Source organism: Podarcis liolepis (genome assembly GCF_965112155.1).
Source record: "Podarcis liolepis genome assembly, chromosome: 11".
Taxonomy (NCBI): domain Eukaryota; kingdom Metazoa; phylum Chordata; class Lepidosauria; order Squamata; family Lacertidae; genus Podarcis; species Podarcis liolepis.
The window spans coordinates 40,643,461-40,664,973 of NC_139565.1; the positions used below are offsets into that span (position 1 = coordinate 40,643,461).

Below are 21,513 nucleotides of genomic sequence, written 5' to 3' on the forward strand. Positions count from 1 at the left end.
CTCTTTCAGACACAGGTCCATGTTTTAAAGCTCCATGTCAGAGTGCTCCCCCTTTTGTTTTCTGTGCTCCAGAGCTCTCCCCACGAAAACCCACCCTTTAAAGCCAAATTTGAGAAAGCAGCAATTTGGGTTTTCAGCAGATTGCCATTTGCTCCAATTGAGCTACAAAGAGCAAGTTTCTTCCAGGTAAAGCTCCAGAGCAAAAAGAAAAAGGGGTACTCAGAAAGCGCAGAGGAAAGGCAACTATAGATAAGCCCCTTAGATAGATAGATAGATAGATAGGCAGGCCCCATTACAGTTGGGGGAAGATACATCAACTCTTCTCCTACTCTTGCCAGCTCCTGTGAGAAATCAGAAAGATGCATTCTTCTCCCTCACTATTTGGTTGGCTTTGGCATTGGAACTACCTTGATTAACAGGTTATCAAATTATGTGGGACAGTCTCCCTATTTTCTTGATACTCCAGACGTGTCTGAGCCCTAGAACTGCATGTTGGCAATGACTGCAGGTTAGGACCTGGACAGACTGATGGGAGAGGAGGGAGTTTCTGATTAATCATGGATTAATATTAACCAGCCCCAAAATTTTAAATTCCAAACCATAATACCATGATATTCAAAGTGATGCTCAAGGACCTGCATGAAGAAAGCCAAATATGCCTAGAACTTAAGTTATAGCTAAATACGCTCTACAGAGCTGCTAGCATCATAATATTTAATGCATCATTGCTCTTCACAAGACACTCAAATGGAACATTATGTAACCATCTCATTACATAATTCCCAAGCACTCCCCTCCCCAGAGAAATTCCATCATAATTTCAGCATTTACACTAATACCTAATTTAGTTATGGGGACATTAGAAGCTTCTAAATAAACTAGGTATTTCTTTGAACAGAAGCGTTACTTACATAGAACCAGGCATTTGAGGTTTGGATGAATAAAATAACCTTCACTTTGGTAAAATACTGCCACAACATTTCATCTTTTGAGGGGGGGTACTATATTTAACTTAGAGAATTCAAATAGTCTAGGCCTGCCTTCCTCTTGGCATTTCAGAGGGAATGTGAAGACTTTTTTGAAATCCTTCTAGTTACCGAAGTCTGGATTGCTACTCGGTCTTACAGAGAGGAAGGAAGGAGGGAAGGGAAGGGAGAGTTCCTTCTTTCATTGATTATTGTACTTTTCGTGTAAGTTGCCTTGATCTTTGAAAAGACAAGCCCTCTTTACAAATTGTGATGTCCATATGTACAGAGCAATGCTAAAAGGAGACATCACTTCTAGATATGACCAAATAAAAAGGTTCCTGGATTCAATCTAGCCTATACAAGCACATCCAGAAAACCAAAATTAGAGAGAGAGAGAGAGAGAGAGAGAGAGAAAGAAAGAGAAAGAGAACCAGAAATGGTCCATTATTTTTATCGGTAGTTTGGCTCCAAATGTGCTCTAGGGGGAATCCAAATGCTTGGTTATCCTAGTACCCACTTGATAAAACTTATTCACCCTCCCCTATGGAAACTTTTCGGGGCAGCCTGAAAAAAATCAACTCAGCATCAAGACACATATAAAATAAAGTTATTACCCACCTCCCAGAAACTAGATAAAAGACTGCATATTAAAAAAGGCCTACCTTTTTTATTTAGTGGTCGTTTTCTTACACACACACATATCCTGTGCTCATCAATCTTAAAAAAAACAGAGTCAATGAAGTTAGTAATTCTGAACCAATTCTGAAACAGAAACTTAAAGACAGTTTATTTCAATAATTATAGTGATGTACGTGATCAAAAAGAAAAGGATTCAGCAGCAGGTTATACCCAACCTTAGTTCTACTGAAATTAATAGATGGCTAACAGGTTCATTAATTTCAATGACCTTGAAATAAAATACTCCAGAGAGCAAAAAGCTCAAACTGCAGGACATATTCCTTACAGCTTTTCAGGACTATGCTCAATATCATTGTAGTCTAGGCAGATTCTCCTGGCCATTTGGAAAACACCTGAAAAGTGATGGAAAAATTTGCATGTTGCTATTTGAATTACTTGTTATGCAAGCCACAACTGCATAATTATTCATGTTAAGATTTGATCAGATATTATGCTGGCACTTTTATCACAAACAGGAACAGATTTAGAAAAAGAGCTAAGATCTTACAGTCTCCAGCCATAGCTACTGTAATCTCAAAGGTGCATTTAGGAGCCTCTGAGATTACAGGTTGCCATGACTCAGATCTGCCAGTTCCCTGCTCACCAAAATATATGACACCCACACATATCTTTGTCAATTCAGAGCATATTAAAACCAGAAAGCTTGTGGAAGTACAACAGTTGCAATATAAGCCTCACCACATACTGTATTTACTCGAGTCTAATGTGCTATCGAATGTAATGCGCACCTCAATTTTCAGAACCTTGAAAGCAAAGAAGAACTTGCTGGCGAATGTAATGTGCATAGGCAAAAAGTGTACTCTTTACAACAGACAGGCTGAAAGTTTTGAGGTGGCTGCAGGTCTGGCAGGGAGAGGAGCCGGGCAAGGCAGGCCCACTAGACAGCAATGGGTGCAGGCTCCATCCCACCTCTCCACTGAGGAGTGCACAGCCGCACATGCACCTTGCCAGCAGTGAGCTGCGTATTTTACTCAAGTCTAATGCACCATAGAATCTAATGCACACCCAATTTTTTGCAGCTTAATTTGGCAAAAAAGAGAAAGAAAGATGTGCAGTAGACTCGAATAAATACGGTGTTTATTATTTGGCCACACCACACTGTCATTTACCATTTTAAACTTTCCCAAATTCTCAGACTGTGAGAGTTGTAGCAAAACTTACTGCGTCTGCAGTTGTCAGTGGTCTATAATCCAGACTCCCCCTGAAATCTCTGATCATACACATAATTTCATAATTTGGATTTGTAGCATCAACTTCCTAAAAGGGGGAAAATAGCTGTCAACTTTGTAAGATAGAATAGTTCTCTCTCATACATTATCTTCTGATATGATACCTTTTTGTTTGCAATTTAACAACATTTTTGCCAGTTTCGTGACATTTTCCCAAACTTTTTTTAAAGAATTGCAAAAATTTTGCTTGCTAATATTTCATCTTGCAACAAAGCATAAGCTTCCTTCTTTTTTCCAGACCCTCCTATGTAAAATACATTTGATTCCGTGTATACTTGAATCATTTGGACAAAGATACTGAAATTATCTCCTCATTAATATGGATTTGTAGTTGGCTAATTAAGTTGAGCACTCAAAAGTGCTTCTGTTGCTCAACAACACCCAAAATATATTAACTACATTTTTTTCTCCTTCAAAAAAAATATAAGGGAGGGATTCAACATTACACCTTTCTGATTATTCCATCAGCACAAGAATATCTTGTCCAGAAGGGAACAATACCTCCTTTCCCCACACCAACTGGTGTGTTCTCCAGTGGGGGTTCTCCAGACCCTTTCATGTTCTGCTTGATTTACTTAGATGCAAAATATTCAAAGACGCCTTAAAGGACTCAAACTGGATGTCACATTTTAACATAAGCTGGCTTTTTCTGTTTTCCTGAATAAGTAAAGGCAGTCCAAGTGACTTCAAAGGTAAGGTGTTTCCGGGTGCTCAGCTGCTCCCAACATGAAAACCCACTCCCACCCTTCATCAGCATCAGAGCACACATCCAGGCTTTAAAATTACAATCTCCGTATTAAGTTCTTTTTCATGAAAAGGAACAAAAAAGTTTGTTCCTTGCTAATTTCTGACAACTAGGGACAGAAAAATCTTCAGCAGCTTAGGACCATCAGTACAACATCAAGTTGCTTGAGTACCAATATTTCTTATTACGTCAATAAGAGACTGAAAATACATGGGGACATAACATGCAAGCTGCCAACAGGATTATGCAACTGGTTCTTCTAAAGCTCCTGCTTTGTGACAAGACTCATTAATGTTAACGGATTTGCTTAAGATTAGCAACTTTTTGAAATAAAGATTGTAGCATCGTGTTCACTTTCTACTCACTGAGATGCTTACAGAGCTATTTAAGTAACACTTCTTAAACCTCACTTTCTCAAATATGGCATCCTCGTAACAAGTATGCAGTAATGATTTGCCTACACCATCTTGGGAAGCAGTAGCTAATGAGCCAGGAAATTCAACATTAGTTGAAGTAACTTGCGAGAATACAGATTATAAATACTAGCAAGTGAACAAAAATATAAAAACAAACCTGAGCGCGTTTCTCTCTAAGTTCCTGCTGTTGTAATCTTCGTTTCTCACGTTTTTCCTGCAACTTTTCAACTTCTTTCACACAATTTGATTTTCTACGTGCTTAAAGGGGAAGAAAAGCAAGTTTCTTTTATATGCATACTACTTCAAATTTTTAATCATTTTACCACTGAAACTGAGAAGTGCTTACATTAATGAACTTCCTAAGCTGTTCAGCATAAACAGGCCTTAATTTCGGCAATTTGATTTCTTTCAGAACAGTCCTGGGTCCTCACTCATTTTGTGCTGATACAAGGTGAGGTGGGGGCAGCTGAAGATATTGCTGGTGTCTTGCTGGCATTGCTAAGTGGAACACAGTATGGTTACTTTTCAGCCATGCTGTGGTTCCAGTTCCACCTGGCTGGTCCCCCAACGCCTAGCTGTGCTGGCAGATTGCTTGGGGCAGTACTTTGCTGTGAACCAGAGACAGAAGTTCATCCTTCTTGTCCAATCCCAGGTTACAAGTTAAGAGGTCCAGTTTAATCTCAACGACTTCATCATCCCATCCATTCTCTCTCATTTACAGTACTCATCGATTACCTTGCTATGGACATACATTAGCCATTCGATTGACAAGACTGGGAAGGAATTTTACCCTCAATAATGATTGGCCTAGCAAAGCAGGAGGGCTGCCTTCACCATAGCAATATTTTAGCTGCTTATTATGTTTCTATGTTTTCTGTTTTTGCCACAGCTTTATGGCTAGCATTGGAGGCATATGATAGGATCCTTGGATGAGGGTTAACAGGGCTGGAATCGGGGGGTGGAGGGCAAGGGGAGGGTCATTTTAAGGTCCAGCCCTGCTTAGGGGCTGTCCTGCCTGCCTCATCCAAGGAATGGTCACCGCAGTTGTACCACAGCTGGTTTGAGCCTGTTTTCTATCCCCTCATGTTTTCTCCAGGATGTGGGCTGAGTAATAAAGCTGACAGCAGCAGAGCTGCAGGAAAGTCACATTCTTGCCTTATACCAAGTCAAACTCCGTGTAAGCCAATAAAGTTGTAGTCAATGTTAACCTCCCTACAACCTCAGTGTAGTTCTCTCACCTCTGCAGGCACAGTTTAAGGGATATGGACAGGGAAATGTAACAACACACAGCAGGCACCAACTTACATACATGTTATTCTCTTGGTTTGACCTAATAAAAGGTCTGGACAATTTTCAATAATGGGCCATTATTTTAGAAAAACTAACATTCTGCGGATACTCTGTTACCAACAGGATGATAGAAGAACAATCACATTGTGATTTCTCTAAGTAAGCATAACATTGTGCAGACAACTCACTTCTTATGAATTTATATAATTTCCCAAGAGAATGTACATGTAATGCCTAAAATGAATGAATCCTTGATACATGATTTACATACAAGGGGGTCCAAATTCCTTTTTTGCAGCTTGAACTGGAGATATATCTGAAACACTACCATTCTGTTGTGTAGAGGAAGACTGTTCAGGAAGCTGAGTAGGCCGCGCACGTGCAGAACCAACCACTGCAAAAAACAAACAAAAAAAATATTACTAAGAGTGAGCATAAACAGAAAAGAAGGAACTGCACCAATTTCTAAACAGAACAATTAGTTAATCAACAGAATAATGTGTAAAACCAAAACAATTTATAATTAAGAAAAACTTTATAAAACTCCTTTTGGGACATGAACTGGTACTTTAGGTGACTATTTTATGAGACAAACCAATATGAGAATCAAATATACATGAACTATTATCAACTGCTGGGGGGGGGTGAAATTAATCCCTCAATATGACACATCGGTAGATGTTGTTTCCAGGCCAGCAGAACTACTGAAGCAATTCTCCCTTTATATTTCAAAACAAGTTGCACCAGGGAGGAAAAATAGAGGGCTTGGTGGTAAGTTAATCACATGTTCCATGAACCTTTGTGAGGAACTAGTTGGGTCTTATTATCTGTATATCAGCCCAGATATTACACATGCATGCAGATTGTAGGAGGAGTCCCACACCCTATTTAGGTATAAATATTCATACTGCTACTGGAACTGATAAATCAAGGAAGTGTAGCAGAGAAGGATTTACCAAATCCTCTGGTTGGTGTGGGAGTGAAGTGAAAGAACAGGACAGGAATGAACTACAAAGAGATTTTCATCCCAGGCAGTTTTCTCCCTCTCTACCTCAAGCCCCCTCTGCTGTCATGCTCAAATGGCTTGAATATAACAAATGCTTAAGTTCTCTTCTGCAGTTCCCTCTATCAGCCAACTAGAAAGCAAGTCTGCAAATAAGAAGCAAAAACAACTCAGATATGAAAGGACAGGTTGCTTATCAGTAGCTGATGTGTTCTGAGTGGTCCGGGAATTGTCTATACAACTGCAAGATTACTCAGAGACAAAGAGGAAAGGTCCTTACTCTCACAGCGGGCCAACTATAGCATAAACTCAAGAACAAAAGAAGCACCTTATTTTTCACCCTATAGGACGCACTTTTTCCCCTCCAAAAATGAAGGGGAAATGTGTGTGCATCCTATGGGGCGAATGCAGGCTTTCGCTGAAGCCTGGAGAGCAAGGGGGGTCAGTGCGAACCAACCCCTCTCGCTCTCCAGGCTTCAGGAAGCTCTCCGCTAGCCGTGGGAGAGCTCCACGAAGTCACGCAGCTCTCCCATGGCTAGCGGAGAGCTTGCCTGCACCCAGAAGCTTGGGGCGCGCTGAGCTCAGCACGCCCCAGGCTTCGGGCTTCGCACAGCTCTCCGCTAGCGGATAGCAGCCTGTTCTGGGGGCTGGCGTCGGGGGAAGCTCGGGCTTCCCCTGCCCCAGCCCCACACCTGGGGGGGAAATAATTTTTTTTCTTTATTTCCCCCCCAAAAAACTAGGTGCACCCTATGGGCCGGTGCGCCCTATGGGGCGAAAAATACGGTAACTCCTTTTGTACTTCTGGACATCCTAGCTGGTAGAGTGCAGGTAAAATGTAATTATTACCAGGTAGTGAGCTTACAGGGAAGTAAGGCACAGACAAAACGTTTTGCTATTAGATCTGGACAATTAAAGTGGAATTTATCACCTTACGTTTTGCATTTTCAAATGGGATATAAATCATTTGCTCACTTACCTCTGTTGTCTCTAGTAGGAGCTTCAACTTTAGCAGGTACCACTGTCCTTCGATTCTAGAGAAAGACAGACACTATTAATTTGTTAGCCAATCTGCAGGCTTTTTTCTTTTTTTAAACTAAGTGCTCAGCTGATTAATAGCCCTTCAGCAATTAGGGAGCATCAGCAAGTCAACAAAATTCTCAGAAATCCTTTACACCCTTCCCCAAGAAAAACAGCAAACTTACTCTACATTTCCAATTGATATATAGCTTGCCTGCAAATGAATCTTTTCAAACTGGGTAAATGAGCTGTAAAATAGCAAATTATGTTAAGCTATTGGTAATCAGGTGTGAGGCAGGTAAAGATATGGTTGGGTCTAAAAGGGGTCAGCTGATTGTCAGAGCTTACAGAGCACTGTGCCTTTGCCTACACAATTTGATTCAAACTGCATGGGTAAAATAGGTCACTTGATGTCATGTGAACAGCCCCACTCACTGGTAAAGCTTGGGCCATGGAGGAGACCAGTGCTATATAAAATGTGTTGTTGGCATGAAGAAAGGCAAAGGTCAATAAAGAATTCATCTCTGTGCACTGCCTATAAAAACCACTGAACAGCTAAACCTAGAATTCTGAAATAAAGAACATCATGTAGCAACAGGCAAACTGAACAAGAGTAAATGACATTGCATTATGTATTACCAACCTTCACAATTTTGTTCACTTTAGCGGAAGGTGTTGGAGGTGGTGGGGTCTCTGGGCTGGGATCATCTTCTTCAGGAGCAAGGTCTGGGTTAAGCGAAAAAATACTCTCCAAGTCAATCTGCATATGAGAAAGATAGATTGTTCAAAGCAAACAAATAAATACTGCATTTTAATTAAAACAAAAAACCAAAAAAATTAAAAAACCCAAGACAGGCTACATGGTTTCATTGCCACAGAGTAGCAGCTCACTTCCATTTCAAGCCTCCACATCATTATATTGAGTAAAAAGTCCTTATTTTGCCTGGAAAGATTAGTGGCAATGTCTAATTACTTAGCACAAAGTGAATCTGCAGTTCCTATTAGAACCCTTTGAAATGGAAAAGGGAGTATCCCACCCTTCTATACTCTGGCCTGGGAACATTTTTATTCAATCAAGACAGCCATATATCATTTAACAACTGACTGATAACAGTCCTGAATTTCTCAGTACTGCAACACACTCTAGAATTCAGCACACAAACTCCTTTGCCAAAAAGAAAAGTTAATTCATCTCTTATTTATGTACCTTCCAGGTACCACTCCACTCTTATTAGCTTTAAACAAAAACAAAAACACACACACACAATGTGACAGAGACTTCTAAAAGCAGTGCAATTTCCAGAGAGGCCCTTGCTAGGGTAAGCTCAGCCTTATACCTAGAACTTTCAGTTTTGGGTAGCCATCTTTGCATCCCCACCTCACTCAGCAATCCTTGCCTGGTGAAGCCTCCTCCTTCCTGTATTTTAAAGAGGAATGGGTTTAATTTTCTCTCCCCCTGCCCCACTCCAGCCTTCTCCTTCTGCCAGTTTTCCCAGAAATGTGCTAATTTCTGAGCTAGCTGTCTTAGACAGACAGGCAGCCTGTTCTCCAGAAAAACACAGTCAGGGCCACAGAGGGATGAGATCAGCCCCAAACATTAGTTTTTCATGTTCCAGAGGGGTCAGTTCCTGAACATAGGTTTCAGATTTGTGTAAACACATATCTCAAGCAACCATGGCAACAACTGGTTTAGTTTTATATACCAAGATACTACTTCTGTTTTATGCTGATGGCAGCATTTTAACTCTATTTCTCCTTTGTGTTGCATGCAAAAAGCACAGCTGAATGGGGGAGAAGCTACTATATAACAGGCACTTTCTTCCTCCCCCACTCCTGCTGCCTCCACCCTGCTGGAGAACAAGCTATAGTCTTGCTTGTCATTACATCTGAACCCAGACTCATAGTTTGTTTGATGCCAGGATGAGGAAGGGAAGAACAAAGTGCTTGTAATTTCAGCAGCATGCACTAGCACACTGCACTTTCACATTTCTTTTAACTATGGTTTAATGTGACGTGTGAACCAGATCTATATGACTCAAGCATTTAATAGTTATTTTTCATATGTCATCATATAGCCTATTCTGTTGGCCTTCACTTCACCAGTACATCTTCAAAACAGTCACAGAGATTTAGATTTCATTCTGAATGCCTATGGTCCATTATATTATACATTAGGCCAATTTTGAACCAAGATCAACTGAGAACACATGTAACTTTTTTAATAGTCAATATGATTATATTGTACCTCTTTTCCTTTAGTATCACCATTTTCAATCCACTCAACAGTAACACTTTCGTTATCTTCATTTAAAGATGTCACCATAGCTTCATGTATTCGGCCTGGAATGGAAATATAAGTACTCCTTCAACAATTTATAGAATTTCCATCAAAATGGCTTTATTCCATCTCTATTATTTCATTTGCAAAGGAATTCATTATTTAAAAAAAATGCATCACACTTATTTCTATATCACTGACATGCAATCACATGTCTACTCCATAATTCCATTGTTTTCAGTGACACTTACTACCTGGTCAATGCATGCAGGCCTTCAGCCTGAATTGCATTTCTAATAAAATACTTATTTTAAAAAATCTCAGTATGGCTTATATTCCCCTTTATTTTTCCTCAAACACTGCTATCAATCAATCTCAGAATGTCAAATGACACTCAGAACTTACATCAGAAGCTGCAGAAGGAGTATGCAACATGGTGCCCTTGAGATGTTGCTGGCTTCATCATCCTGGACCACTGACCATGTTGGTTAGGGCTGATGGGAACTGAAGTCAATAACATACTGGGGGTACCACATTGGCTACTCTGGAGCAACACCCATATACTCCAATATATGCACAGAAATGTGCAATAAATGAGTTTTCATAGCAACGCCAGAGACAATTATGTGAAGATTAATTTTTAAAAGTTATATCCCAACTTATTCTCTGAAGAGACTCAAGGCAGCTACCGTAATCTCCCCACACACAGTTAAAATAGTGCCATAACAATACCCAACAGATTTAACGATTCCAGCAGGACAAAATAAACATAAAACTAAGCCAGTGCAAAATAACTCAATTAATTGAAGGTCTTGTTAAAAAGCCAGGTCTTCATCAACTGGTAGACCAGTGATGGGACCTGGCAGGTTCCATTTATCAGGGCATTATCGGGGAAGGTGCACAATTGCATGTTGTTGTACAGTGGTACCTTGGTTCTCAAACTTAATCTGTTCCAGGGGTCTGTTCAACTCCCAAAACCGTTCAAAAACCAAGGCGCAGCTTCCGATTGGCTGCACTCAAGCAGAAGCCGTATCGGATGTTCAGCTTCCGAAAAACGTTCGCAAAATGGAACACTAGCTTCCGGATTTGCGGCGTTCTGGAGCCGATTTGTTCGACAACTAAGCCGTTTGAGAATCAAGGTACCACTGTAACTTCCACAGGTGATGAGGTGAGCTGCTGACCAGTTTTTAAAGTGTCTTGAGCTATAGAAATTGCAGCTGTGAAACTACAAAGAACACTCTGGCTGAAGACACATTTCCCTCCCTTTGGATCACTGCCCATAAGGGCAGCCTTACAAATAAGCCCATGGAACTCCTTCATATACCTATGCTAATCATTTGCAACGTGATACGAATGACCTAAAAGAGAGAAGGAAAAACTTTTCCAGTTTACAAAAGCTTTGTTGCCTGATTGTTTGAAGGAGGTTCTTACTCACCAATGGCAACTATGCAGGTGACAATTTGCAAACCTACCCAAGCACACCTGAGCACTTGATCCTGCTTTCAGCGTTTGAAGTTTGAAAAAGATAGGAGAAAATCTAGAGAGGAATGTCATAAAATTTCTCTTTTGATACTAAATGATACATAAATAAATTCTGAACCACCTAATCACTCAGAAAAAATAGGTGTCAGGGTATTTAACCACATGCAGCAATTAAAAAAATAACCTTATAATTATTTTGCCTATGTACAACAGATTGCACATGGTAGTGTGCACCTTTCTAAATGTATCGCTCTACCTTACTAAATGAATAAATTCTGCCATTCAGTTTCTATTACAGAATAATTGTTATAGTTTGCATACAAAAAACAATGTTAGCAATTTATTTCCCTTTCCTATTTCAGGTACTGACTGATCACACCCAGCCTTTAGATGACACAGCACATGAAGGCAACACCCTATTAATCGCCTATTCACAACGTACACAGTTCTCTCATTCCTTCAGTGCTTCCCCACACATCTTGGGACCTACTTTTCTCTTCCCAGTTTCAATTCCATTTTCTGCCTCTCTCTCTCTCAACAGCATCCATTTGAGTATATAGTTGAACAAAATGGCTTGTGCTCTTCTGTACTAAAGTGGAACTAATTAATGCAGCTTCTTCAACTGCTCAAATCAATTCTAGCCAGAGATGAAGTTATCTTCTGCCAATTAACAGAATGATAGAATTTAGCACATCATGCTTAAACAGTGGGGAGCATCTCTTTCCTGACAGTGACCTGGTTTGGGATACAAAAAAGCATGGAAGGGACAGAAAAAGGATTTAAGACACATGCTTTAAGATTAAAATGACAACTTTCTTATATTATAATTATTTCTGCCATGAGAGAAGCAACGCATCCAAAAAGATGTGATGTGTTCCTGAATACCATAGCTATAAAGCTAAATTTGCCTACCTGGAAGCAAAGGTAAGAATATGTGCAAAAGAAATGGATCCAAGAAAATACCCAGTTATTGCTTCTGGCCAAACCTGATAGCCTAGAGGAGAGGAGAGGTGGAGGCATACACAATCCAATAGGACATTGAGATAACCTGTGTATGCTAAACTCTCACACAAACTTTTCTTCCTCTTTTGTAAAATTTCATCTGATGCCCAAGATACCATTCAAAATGCTTGTAAAACTCTGTTGAGCTCAAAATGCAGTTTGAGAATCTGAGAATGAATAGCTGGTTAAAGACATCCAGAGAAAAATACCATGCATGTGGCAGCAACTTTCCAAATACCAGAACTGTTTTTGGAACTCAATATACTTTTAAGAATGGTGTGGGGATTTGATGGGAACCACTTCTGGTTAAGAATTAGGGCAGCAGAGGCGGAAGGGGGTAAGGGTATGGACAGAACCCTAAGAACAAACTTACACCTGTAGGGACAGAAAAATTATGAATGAACCAGAACCTTAAAAACTAACCAAGAATGGTGTGGTCTAACATTCTGACTATACATACTTCTTGACCTAATGGAATTTCACAGAACTATGGTTGTAATCTAGCTCTTGTCGCATACAAGTCTTGCCCAACAGGCAGTTGTTCTGGATTGTGATGCACATTCCCACAATTATAAAAATATACAAGTAGGCAGTTCAACTGGAACAAGAGTACTGCCTATATGAATACAAATGGATACCTGCATCCATGTTGGTTGTTCACGTGTAAGCTTGCTTCTGCACACAACTTTCCTTGGCTGGATTACAGGAATTATGTCTGACCTTTCCCCTCTCCACTTCATCTTGTGAAAATTTAAAAACCTATGATGTATTGGTCAAACTAGAAGGTAACCATAATGCTTTTCTGTTCCTGTTCAAATATGATGTGTCACAACCACGAAGACGGTAGATTCCCCAAAGTATGTTTCTTCATAACATGAACAAACTGCCCACCTCCCAAGGTTAAGCCTTCTGCAGTTCTATGGCTACTATACAATACTCACAGAACTGAACTCACAGAATTCAGGAACTGACAAACGTTTGAAAATAAATGAATATGTTAACTAATGACAATCTATGAGAGGATATATCTCTGTTACCTGCTGATATAGACTGCCCTAGCTCTAAAGGGCTTTTTGTTCTAAATTCACATATATATATTCTTTTTATAAGAATGTAATAAACAATCAGTTAGGGCCACATTAAGCTTGCCAAACATATGAATGATTCCATTTCAAATACTAGTGAGCAGGAGTCAAATTAATCTCCTGAGAAAAGCTTCAACATCAGCTACATCTTAGGATGTTTGTTATTTGAAATATTATTTATATAATTAAAGGCAATTAGGAAAATGATTATGAATCCACTTGATACAGTAGCTATGTAACAGATTCTTCAGAAGAACAAAATAAATTCAGGTCCCCATGTTACAGTATATGAAGCATATTACTACAGTGTTACCTCGGGTTACAAACACTTCAGGTTAGAAATGCTTCAGGTTACAAACTCCGCTAACCCAGAAGTAGTTGCTCCGGGTTGCGAACTTTGCCCCAAGATGAGAATGGAAAATGTGCGGCAACAGGAGGCCCCATTAGTGAAAGCGTGCCCCAGGTTAAGAACGGTTTCAGGTTAAGAACAGACCTCCAGAATGAATTAGGTTTGTAACCCGAGGTACCACGGTTTCCCAATAAGCAAAAATAAATCTTCTGTAGCTAGACTGGACAAAACCAGAAAGTATTCTACCTAGACTAACGCAACAAAAAATAAAGCAGTGTGTGTCCTCAGCATGTTGATGGTATCTCACTTTCAACCTTCAAACAATATCCCTCAACGGTTCCAACAGCAGAGGGGATTAAGATGTCCCTTGTGACACAGAGAGATTAATACCTTGGGATCTGATAAACCATCCCCCAACCTGATAATTCAGAAATGTTGTGTCAAAAAAGAGCAATCTAGGAGATCACTCGCATCAACTTCCATGGGCAGCCCTACAAAATAGAAAGATACCATGCCAAAGGCCACCTTTGGGACATTTCCTACGTCAATCCCTACATTGTCTATTTCAAAAGCAGTCTTGGTCACTTAACTGTCCTGGCTATCTTAACTGTCCTGGCTATCTGGCACCTTGTACTAGTTTTCATCACTTATGGAATCCATATGCAATTTGATACAAAATTAAGTTTCTATTAATAAACTTGACCAATGCATCAGCATCCTAGTCAACTAGCCCTACCAACCATCACATTGGCAATGCAGTTATGAAATCACAAGTAGAGAAGAGTCAATGGCAAAAGACTTGCAGAACTGTTACCCTCAGTAATATGCTACCCTCAGTAGTAGTAATGCATGCAACAAATAGGACAGGGTAGACTAACACCATTCCCAATGCTTCTTTCCAGAAACACAGTTGCAACTGCATGAAGGAGTGACAACCGTTGAAAAATCATGCTTTCCACCTTGAGATGGTTAGAGTATACACTGACCAGGTTTGTATGTACAGTGGTGCCCCGCAAGATGAATGCCTCGCAAGACGGAAAACTCACTAGACGAAAGAGTTTTCCGTTTTGGAGGTGCTTCGCAAAACGAATCTCCTATGGGCTTGCTTCGCAAGACGAAAATGTCTTGCGAGTTCCTGCAGGTTCCCCCCCCCTTTTCTAAGCCGCTAAGCCGCTTATCAGCTGATCCGATAAGCTGCTAAAAGCCGCTAATAGCGCTAATCCGCTAATCCGTCAATAGGCTTGCTTCGCAAGACGAAAAAACCGCTAGACGAAGAGAATCACAGAACGGATTCTTTTCGTCTTGCGAGGCACACCACTGTAACATGAAGACAAACTATAGTCTGGCACAAACAAGCGGGTTCCTAGAGCAGCGCCAAATTATGGTTTAACCCTTGGTGGCATGACAGCAACAGGACTGGGGGAGGAGCACAGAGGTCATGAGCTTCATAACAAGAATTCACACATTTCCTTATTTGCAATAAGCCATAGTTTGATTTAGTGGCATGTACAAACAGAGAGTTCAGATTCCCACTCACCCAAGAACCTCGCTGTGTCATCTTGGCCTACTTGGTTTTTTTCCAACCAAACCTACACCCTAAGGTTGCAAAAATGTAAAGTTGACCCTTAGAGGAAAGGCAAGACAAAAATGTGATTTTTAAAAAGTAAACAAGAGCCTCAAATAAGCTCTCACCCAGATAGCTCAACTGGAATCACAGCTATTCTACAGTTCCATAAACATGCATAAATTGGACAGTTCCTTGTAAAAAAGTGAATACAGGTGACAACCATTTTAAGCATGTGTCCAATTGATGTGCGATCACTTACGCACAGGTCCTTTTGGACGCAGAAGAGGGCAAAATGGGGGCATAACAGGGCAGGGCAAACTTATGCACACTCCGTGACACACGCAGGGGCTGGGAATGAAACCCTTGTGCGAAATGGTCACTGCCTGTATTCATTTAAGTGAGATTACATATATGATTTAGTGTCTTATAGTAAGGGCATTCAGTTCATGGCTATCAACAAAGTTGACAAGGGTTTTTTCAAGTCAAGATGTCAAAATACTACACAAAGATGCACGAGAAAAGGAGCAATGCAGTCTGCTCAGTGTTACATTATTGGTACAGATAGATTATATCACCTTTAAATTGTTCTCCTCATTTTAAAGAGCTTCAACTATTTTTAAAAAATTATATGCCGCAATTTTATATTTTAAAAAAACCAACAATTTACCAACAACTGCATTGCAATAAAAACCACATAAAAATTAAAACAGATCCCCAGTCGACTATTACAGAAAATGTTTTTCTTAATTGTCTGCATAAGCTTGGTGACAAAGAGAAGTTTTCAGCAAACATTTGGTGGTTAATATAGAAGGTGCCTCTTGAAAGTCTTCTGGAAGAAATTCTACAGGGGTGGGTTTGGTTTTGTGCTGCTGTCAAATGAAGCTCCCCAACTTGGTGGACAACCAGCAACACTGCTACAGATTACTGTTATAGACTCAGGTGAAGACATTCCTATTATCCTGGGCTTTAAAGATCTGATGAAGTTTTAATACCTGATTCTGGTACTACAGATTTCAAACCATTTCAAACAGATTTCAAACCATTTCCAAATGGATTTTTCACCAAAGTTAAATAAGAGACTAAATTATAACACAAACTGCATTGCAAAGCCTTCAAGCAAACCAATTAGTGAAAGGTTGGCATGCTACCCATTATATTCAAAAATGATTCAGTGTGAATCCTAAATATTTAACAAGTCTATTTTTGTCTATACTCCAGTAAAAAGGTTGCAAAAGCCTGCCTTCATACACTTGGATGCTTTTTTTTTAAAAAAAAAAAAACCAGAATATTTCCTTATAATCTGGTCTATTCTTCCTGCAATTCCCTACCTTCACATTTTGTTATCCTTATCTCTCCTACATGAGCAGTTCTTTTCCATTCTTCCTGTTGACACTCCACATATTTGTAGGAATGCATGTTTCCCACTGAGCTTTTTTAATGTGAGGAGACCTCCAAGATCCCCCAAATAGCTTCTAACCCCGTCACCCCCCCCCCAGCCAAATGCTTACTTCATTGTGCTGGTTCACCAACATTCACAGCCCCATGAACTGCAGCACTGGCAAGATTTTGTGTATGAAAATAGTTCCTCTTTCTAGCAACAGTGATGCCTCACAGCCAATGAGATTTGGCTATAAGCCAACTTCACCAAAAGTGAACAAAACTAGTTTAGAGTGAAGGCAATCTTCTGAAGAATCACAAAGACACCCAAACTGCAGGTTATCAAGGCTGCAAACAAGCTCACAAAAATTGCTCCTATGACTTCTTCAATGCCCAATTCAGGGGTTGCAACGTGACTTAAAGTGTCAGAGAGATGTGTCTTCTTTCTACAGCATCTCCCATAAAAGGAAAATATGGAAAATGTACATGACTGAAAGATTACCAGAAATGGAGGCACACTTCTCACTATGCAAGACACTGACAATGTCTGTGAAATATCCTTATCCCCACCCTGCTAAGATGTAAATCTTTTGACTTGTTTCTCTTACACTTTTGCTCCTCACCTCAAGCTACACAATCCATGATTATTTATTATAACCACAAAGCCTGCTCTAGTTTTACTTTATAATATTACACATTGTATGATTCAGACACCAAAGACATGAAGTAAAAAAAACTAGTCTAAAGCTTGAGTCATAATATTGCACTTCAATCTAATTGCATTAATTACATATCTGCATGGTGATCTATTCCTTCCATTGCTCATTAAATGTAAAATCTATGCCCCAAACACTAAGCTGTAGAGCAGCAGCAAACAGAAAGTCTAAGTGCAGCATTACAAATAAAACTTTAGTGGTTAGTTAGCACTTAAGTTGGCTATTTGCAGGTGGCGCTGTAGTATAAACCACTGAGCCTAGGACTTGCCGATCAAAAAGTTGGTGGTTCGAATCCCCGTGACGGGGTGAGCTCCCGTTGCTCGGTCCCTACTCCTGCCAACCTAGCAGTTCAAAAGCATGTCAAAGTGCAAGTAGATAAATAAGTACCGCTCTGGCGGGAAGATAAACAGCGTTTCCGTGCGCTGCTCTGGTTCACCAGAAGCGGCTTAGTCATGCTGACCACATGATCTGGAAGTTGTACGCTGGCTCCCTCGGCCAATAAAGCGAGATGAGCACCACAACCCCAGAGTCGTTCACGACTGGACCTAATGGTCAGGGGTCCCTTTACCTTTAAGTTTGCTATTATTCATAACTTAACTTCCCAAATTCCTTTTCTGTGCCCCCACTCCCTGTCCAGCCTCAATTTCTAGAGAACATTTGTTGTTGTTTAGTCGTGTCCGACTCTTCGTGACCCCATGGACCAGAGCACGCCAGGCACTCCTGTCTTCCACTGCCTCCTGCAGTTTGGTCAAACTCATATTAGTAGCTTCGAGAACACTGTCCAACCATCTCGTCCTCTGTCGTCCCCTTCTCCTTGTGCCCTCAATCTAGAGAACATAGCACAGCACTAATATTGCCCTACACTTGGCTGTATCAGACTGCAGGTTGGATTCCCCCTTCTAGAATGAAAGCTCATGAACTAAAGCTGGAAAAGTGAACAGTACCATTCAAGCCTTAGAACTTGTTTCTTCCTTTGAGCTTAAGAGTATTGTGGAAACAAGGTGTAGGGTTCTTACTTTCTCCCTTTCAAGAATGGAAAGTTAAACAGCATGGGAGGCAATATTCTATCCTTAAAAAGCTAATAGCCACATGCCAACTCATCTAATTGCTCTGGGGCAATGCTTACTCATCATATAAATGTATGAAATGGCCTAATGCTAAACTGAGTCAGAGCACAGGTCAATCTTGCCAGTATTATGTACAAGGATTAGCAGAGGCTCTTCAGAGTCTCAGGTAGGGAAGCCCTGCTACTAGAGGCCCATGTAGCTGAAGATGAGGGAGCTGAACCTTGAATTAGCTTTTTCAGGTGGCTAGGTCTCAGAAGTGCATTACTGTAATTCATGTGCACATCTTTTCATGACTTGCTAAAATTGCAGAATTACAATACAGTCCTTTACAGGACTACTACAAAGCAAACTCCACTGAGTTCAATAGGACTTACTCCCAGGTAAATGGCACAGGATTGCAGTCTAAGTTTAACAAGTTTTCAATACCTCAGTTCTCTTCTACCCGCTGCAGCTGCCAGTCTATACACACCTCCCAAGAAGTAAGCACTACTGAACTAAATGGGCTAAACGTCCATTCCACCCCCCACGCACCCAAAGATAATGTTGATGCAGTTCTAGCAGCTTTTATATAACCAGGCATTTCTACAAAGTATAAAAGGTTTTTTTCTTAAGTAAAAGGCTAAACTTTCAAAATGGGAGTGGACATAAAAAATGGAAGTAATGGGGTCTAATGTCAACAAATAAACCACAGTGTGCATACTACAATTCTTGATGTAAAAGGCATTTCTGACCTTAGATATGTATTACACAATAAGTGCAAAAAATAAATGGCACTTCGACAGGATCTGTTTTCAGCATATATCAACAGAGCATCTATGCAGATGTCCCGTTTTCATTGAAGTTAATAGAACTCATCATAGTCATAGCTACCTTGTCCCATTAAATTAAATATTCCTCTTCATGTATGAAGTATTCTTGCTTGTCTATAAATCCAGACCCTGGCATGTTTGCTGGTGATTTTTCTTGCTGCTAATTACCTAGCACTGCACAGCAGCAGGAAACAATGGGGTGTTACACATAAGGCACTAACAAACACAGCTGCTCTGGATGACTAAGGTAGTAGCTGGCTAACCAGGAAGTAGAAGACAAGAATACTGAAGTTCATGGCACAGTGGAAGTTAGGTCATGTTACACCACACAGTTGCAAATAGAAAAGAATTATTTTGTCACTGACTTCCCTCTGCCCCTCAGACAGCCTTGCCTTCCAAGGAGTACAGGAGCAGATAAAGCTGACAGATCAACCCAGAATCGAAGCTAAGTATTGTAACTGGGTGCACAGAAAGGCCTGTCATGCACTTGAGAATCATGGACACCAGCATGCCAATGTGGGCAGCGCCTCTTTCAATACTGGTGGGAATAGACTGCATGGCCAATTATCTGAGGCAGACTAACTTTATTCCTTCAGTTCTGAAATTACATATTTAACCACAATCTAAAATACTGGTCTTGCCACTTGTCTTCCAGGAACTTAAAAGATTGAGATAAATTACTGATGATCTTTTTTCATGAAAGTAATGTGAGTTGCTGTCCTGGCAGCCTGATCAGCAAATTATTTTGCTAATTAATGCCCACGTGTCCAGGTATCCAACTGAAGTTGAGGAATCCCCAAGTCAAGAGATGGAGGAGGACAGGAAACAAGCCCTATGTCATTTTTGCTCCTGGCTTTCTCCCTCCCTCAGGACAAACTAGATATTACACCCAGATATATGCCGCATTACCATGACCTCTTTCGAAACAGAGAGTAATCAAAACTGTGGCTTTGTTGGTGCTTAACCCTTTCCCTGTTCATCATTTATTTATTCCAAATTCTCTTTTATTTTTCCCTTCAGAGTTTCAAATATAGGCAAACATTCAAGTGGAACACTGGAAGAAACAGAAAACCAGTTGTAGGGGCAATTTGGAATCAGGAAATAGGGGGTTGTGTATCCCTGTGCTCATGATTCCAAGCAACGCTCTGTAAGTAGCTTTGCCTGTGAAAAAGAACCATGAGATAACATAACACATTTTAAGCTGTAGAGAAGGTAACACCAAGCGGAAGCAGAAAGTGCAGAGAAAACATAAGTGTTCAACCCAGCATGCCACATTCATTTGTATGTTGGCCAGAGCTGCCTAGATCACTTGTGCTGGTGCTAGTTCACCCAACAGAAAATGGCCTCTAGAGAGTAGCGGTCACAGATCTGGTGAGAAAGATACATTTCTCTTTATGAAGAGGAGAAAATTGGTCTCCCATACAGTATAATGTTTCAATTAGGGATCGCTGAGCTTTGCTTGCTATAATACTACTGTCTGAAATCACCGTTTCAGAAATCCACCTAAGAGAAGCAATTCCTATCAGCATGGAGTTGCAAAGGCACAGAAACCATCCTCTGGTGCCACCTGTTGAGAGTTGCTGCTTGCACTGCACCCTAAACTAACTGTAAGGGCGTAAGACTTCCTTTGGAAGAAAGTAGGACATTTTAGACTAAAATCGATTTGTGTACTGCTTCCCACATTGTTAACCTCTTGTTGATCCACTGTTGTTAGTTACAGGACACCATTTCTTGCACATACCTTAGGAGTGGGTGTGCCTTGTGGGAGGGCTGCTATTCAGCCATTCAATTGGGAGTCCCAGGTTTCTTGGCTTGGGGCTTCAGCAAAATTTTTATATAAATAGAATATCCCCTAGACTCTTCCCCCAGCCAAGTGCTGAGCCAAGGGTTACACACACATCTGCATGTAACATATTGTTTGACCAAACTTTCCTTCTGTCTTGTCCGCACACCAGACGATGGGAAACAACAAGTGATTGCTCTGTATTCCCTAAGGTACAAAATGCTCTTTCAGCGGCTTCCAGGAGGTGGTGGGAAACACTTGCCTACCCACCCACTTCAGTTGAAAATGAATGGCAAACTGCATATTTATAATGAAACAAGTAGTGTTTAGAAACATACATGATCACATGGAGGCATCAAGAGAAACTGGCCAGTGGTAGAGAACATCTCTTCCCACATGCAAGTGCCTGAATATTATACAGAAATTCTTTCAGAACCACTCCTCATAGTCTTATCACCTTCATATTAGATGGGTGCTAACTGGAGAGAAGAGCTTTACAGTTGTGGTGTTGTGTCCACAAGTAGAATTGTCCTCCTCAAGAAGGTTCACTTAGCACCAAACATGATGCTCTTTTGACACCTGGGTAAAATACATTCCAATGTGCCTAGGCCTTCAGGTATGTCACTTAAGA

At 40.5% G+C, this 21,513-nt stretch overlaps 1 protein-coding gene across 8 annotated transcripts in view; it reads right to left on the minus strand.

Annotated features, from left to right (window-relative positions):
* The window catches only part of KIF2A (kinesin family member 2A), a 47,708-nt gene that overhangs the window by 22,436 nt on the left and 3,759 nt on the right, over nt 1-21,513 (minus strand). For 6 of the 8 annotated variants that reach the window (XR_014517066.1, XR_014517067.1, XM_083465282.1 and 3 more), the window contains exons 2-8: nt 9,613-9,707; nt 8,011-8,127; nt 7,327-7,381; nt 5,619-5,741; nt 4,215-4,315; nt 2,829-2,924; nt 1,631-1,685 (exon numbers count right to left, since the gene is read on the minus strand). Coding sequence is in view for 6 of the 8 variants with exons in the window: in XM_083465282.1 (XP_083321408.1) it covers nt 1,631-1,685; nt 2,829-2,924; nt 4,215-4,315; nt 5,619-5,741; nt 7,327-7,381; nt 8,011-8,127; nt 9,613-9,707 (642 nt within the window). In the remaining 2 variants the exon portion in view is untranslated. The remainder of the gene's footprint in view (nt 1-1,630; nt 1,686-2,828; nt 2,925-4,214; nt 4,316-5,618; nt 5,742-7,326; nt 7,382-8,010; nt 8,128-9,612; nt 9,708-21,513) is intronic. The other 2 variants (XM_083465284.1, XM_083465281.1) reach the window with 1 other exon arrangement.